The 3,955-nt window shown below is 45.9% G+C and overlaps 1 protein-coding gene across 1 annotated transcript; it reads left to right on the top strand.

The window, feature by feature from the left end:
• The first annotated feature begins 12 nt into the window (after positions 1–12).
• Positions 13–3,738, top strand: RPL35A (ribosomal protein L35a). The gene is made up of 4 exons (XM_010172740.1): positions 13–50; positions 1,230–1,382; positions 2,698–2,842; positions 3,686–3,738. Exons 1-4 carry the CDS (start codon positions 40–42, stop codon positions 3,707–3,709), a joined length of 333 nt encoding a protein of 110 aa, XP_010171042.1. The 5' UTR covers positions 13–39; the 3' UTR covers positions 3,710–3,738.
• The last annotated feature ends 217 nt before the right edge of the window (positions 3,739–3,955 follow it).

The following is a 3,955-nucleotide window of genomic DNA, read 5'->3' as shown; positions in this document are numbered from 1 at the left end:
TTTCCAGGCCTGCTGGGACCAGGGCGTCTGGAGGACACCATGACCGGGAGGTGAGTGGGCTGCCCCGCGGAGGTGGCGCTCGGGTCGCTGTCGCAGCGCACTTTCGACGAGTCTTCCCGCAAACTGAGCGTTGCTGGGTGTTTTGTTGGAGCTGTGGGCAATGATCCGTTTCCCAGGACAGCTCCTGTCCCCGGTATCCTGCCGGGCCCTCTGTTAAACGCCCACAGTTGTGTCTGCAGCCTCTGCCCTAAGCGGGTTGTAGCTGTTTGTGTGGCTTTCCCCGGCCTCTCAGCAGCTGTGGATATTGATGGTGGTTTCCTTTGTGAACCTCCACTGTGCAGCAGAGGAGGTTCACAGTGCAGCAGAGGCTTTGACACTGTTTCCTTGAGTACAGGAGCTGCTCTGCCATGTGACCCTCCACTGTGCAGCAGAGGAGGTTCACAGTGCAGCAGAGGCTTTGACACTGTTTCCTTGAGTACAGGAGCTGCTCTGCCATCACGTTTTCTTCTGGATGTAGCCTTTGAGTTTGTAAATGGTGAAGAGATTGAATGTGTGGAGTTTATCTTCTGTTATGTATGTGTGTGGCTAGCTTAGTTAATACTGCTGTATTATGGGATGGTTGCTGGATGCAGCTGAGACAGTCATGATGTGCACACGATGTGTGGGATGAGCGTTATAATTGCTTTACTTGGCATAGTACAGACATGTGTTTGTTGTGAAAAGTAAGTTGAGTTTGTGCAATGTCACCTGTCCTGTGTGGGGGCTGCTCTCTGGCTGTCCCCACAGACTGCAGTTAATTCCTTTGAGGTTACAAATACACAGCAGTTAAAAATCTTCTCCTGTAGCAGTTACTGCAACACAAGAGACTCAGTTTCTGTGGTCTGTAGGAAGCAAAGTAATGTTCACTCATCACAGAGTGTTTGGAGACAATTGAAGACATGACCCTTACTGATGTTGAAGCACTTTGGTTTTAGTATGAAGCTTGTAGTGCCAGAATTTTATAACAAGGAGAAAGACACAAAGTTCTTGTAAATTTTAATGTCTCAGTTATTCACTTTTCCTCTGTTGACTGAATGTAAGGATTTGTAGTAATTTGTAAAAGCAAAAGCAGTGGTGTTTTTCCTCAGCTAAATTCCTGCTAGTGTGGAAGCAGTTTCTGCTGGAACATGATTTGTACCTTTGATGCTTTGGGGTGAATTGTAATTTGTAAATGTTTTCAATGCCTTCAGGCTGTGGTGCAAGGCCATTTTTGCTGGCTACAAACGTGGCCTCCGAAACCAGCGGGAGCACACTGCCCTTCTGAAAATTGAAGGTGTTTATGCCCGTCAGGAGACAGACTTCTACTTGGGCAAGAGATGTGCCTATGTATACAAAGCTAAAAAGTAAGTCATTTTTTAATTGTTAGGCTGAATTAGCCAGTGCCTGTATCAGCTTCTGCAAATGCCAGGGTGTGAGCAGTCTGTTTACTGAGCTTTTGTTAGCACAAAAATCAGTTTGGCTCAGTTCATCACTAGGATTTCCATGGAGAACTCTGTAGGCAGTTCAAATGGGTTGATTTTGGTTTTAATGTCCTTGGTTATTTTTGCTTTAATTGTGTATGTGTTCTTAATTCAGATCATGAAATTATGGGAAATAATAATTCATTGTCTTAAATGATACATTAGAGAACAAATGGGATGAGAAACAAATTTTGCCTGAGTCTGGGAAAACCTGAAGGTGGGTTGTGAGAGTAAAGTGAAGTGAGGTGGGTTTTGTATGGAGTTACTTAAACAGCAGAATTACTTTGTGAAGCCTGGGGGAATTTGTATCCTGGCTGTTGCGTGCCTGTGTCAAAGCACTGTCACTTCTGCTGTGGTGGCACTGGGGGAGGCCTTAACAACAGTTACTTACTACTTTCTCCTTTGTTTTTTTAATGTAGTTGTTAGAGTTCAGATCTAGGAGTTCAAAATTGCCTTGAATAAAATGGATCAGTGTTAACTGGACCACCATGATTTCACAGAATCACAGAATGTCAGGGATTGGAAGGGACCTCCAAAGATCATCCAGTCCAGTCCCCCTGCCAGAGCAGGAACCTAAATGAGATCACACAGGAAGGCGTCCAGGCGGGTTTTGAATGTCTCCAGAGAAGGAGACTCCACACCCTCCCTGGGCAGCCTGTTCCAGGGCTCCGTCACCCTCACTGTAAAGAAGTTTCTTCTCAAGTTTAAGCAGAACCTCCTGTGTTCCAGCTCACACCCACTGCCCCAGATATTTCCCAGATAGCGTGTGGCTTTTCTTCTAAAGCAGTTTCTTGCAGTCTGTTTCAGTGGCTTAGGCCTCTCCTGCCTCTGGTGTGTCTGGAGTCATCTTACAAATAAGATGTTTTGTTTTCTTTGGAGTTTAAATTGATGAGGTTTTGGGTTGATCATATTAGCATCAGCATTCCAAATTTTTAAGCTTTGTAACTTGTTAATAGTTCTCTAGCAGAGCTTCTGAAAAATTACAGGCTGCGATACTTGCCCCTTTGGAAGGGACAGTGAAAATCCCAGGCCTGGCAGATGTCACAGGAAATAGAAGGGGAAGATGATCCAGCTAAAGATGGCTGTGGAATAAAGTTATGGAAGGGCCGTGAAGAGGCTGCACTGTCTGCCCTGTCACTGATCAGTCCCCCCTGGAGCTGGCTGGCTGCTCAGCGGTTCTTTTCCTCTCTTTTCTCAGCAACACTGTAACCCCCGGTGGCAAGCCCAACAGGACACGAGTGATCTGGGGGAAGGTGACCCGCGCCCACGGGAACAGCGGCATGGTTCGTGCCAAGTTCCGCTCCAACCTTCCTGCCAAGGCCATTGGACACAGAATCCGGGTGGTAAGTGGATTTATTTTAGCAACAGGACATTTATTGCCAGTTTTCAGGGTGCATTTTAATCCCAGATAGTACGAGGGAAAGCTCGAACTATGGGTTTGTTGTGTATTCAGCATGGTGCTCTGTGCAGCGCTCCTTTTGCAGCGAGGAGAGGTTTAAAACCAGCTGCTTGTGCTGAGGGGGTTTGTCTCATTGCCAAGGGGTTTGTATGCTTGCTCAGGTGGTCTAGAAAGGTTCTTCAAGTTCCAGGACTCTTCCTCAACTCCCTTGATTCTTTGCCCTGGATCTTGTACCTGTATTTTTGCACCTTCTGTTCCAGTTCCTACCTGTCGATAGATTTTTCTCTTACCTCCCAAATGTTTTAACTGAGGGATGAGCTGTCCTGACGTGTCCACTAGTACCTGCTACACAGTCAGTGTTTCATCCACAAGGCTTCACTGAGACTGTCCTTTTAGGTCCTTCACCCAGAGTTTTGATGAAATCTTTCTAGTGGTGTTGTCAAAAGGAGTATCAGAGGGGTGCAGTCCTTTCTTTCTGTCTCTCTCCCGTGCCTTAGAAAAAGCCCAGTAGGAGCAGCACAGTTAAATCCTGAAACTGGACCCATGAGGACTCCGTCAGTGAGCAGGAGGGATGACTGCCAAGGGAGTCACCAGCAAAGTGTGGCTTCAAGTCACTGAGCTAGTTGTTGGGCTTTTCGGTTCTTGCCCCTCTTCTGTGTAAATGGGGGGTCGCTTTTATAGTGGTGGAAGAGGTTGATGATCTAGATCGTAACTGCAGAACTTCAGTTTGAAACAGTACAGTCCAATAACAAGATTTCTAACATGATTTTATTCTTGTCTTTCACAGATGCTGTATCCATCTAGGATCTAAATTTTTATTGGAAATAAAATGGATATTCCATTTAATATTTGTACATTTCTGATTTTATCCCCTCCCCTATTTTGAGGGACTTGGTTCTTTTTGAGTAGCATATTGGAGTTCGCAGCACAGGGATGGAGTAGTGGCTCTAAGCTAGATGATGAAATGGAGATTCATAGAACCATAGAATGGTTTGGGTTGGAAGGGACCTTAAAGATCATCCAGTTCCAACCCCCCTGCCATCAGCAGGGACACCTT

The sequence above is a fragment of the Antrostomus carolinensis genome, unplaced genomic scaffold (genome assembly GCF_000700745.2).
Source record: "Antrostomus carolinensis isolate BGI_N321 unplaced genomic scaffold, ASM70074v2 scaffold24687, whole genome shotgun sequence".
Lineage (NCBI taxonomy): Eukaryota > Metazoa > Chordata > Aves > Caprimulgiformes > Caprimulgidae > Antrostomus > Antrostomus carolinensis.
The sequence above is the reverse complement of the archived record's forward strand: the minus strand, read 5'-3'. Positions and strand labels throughout refer to the sequence as shown.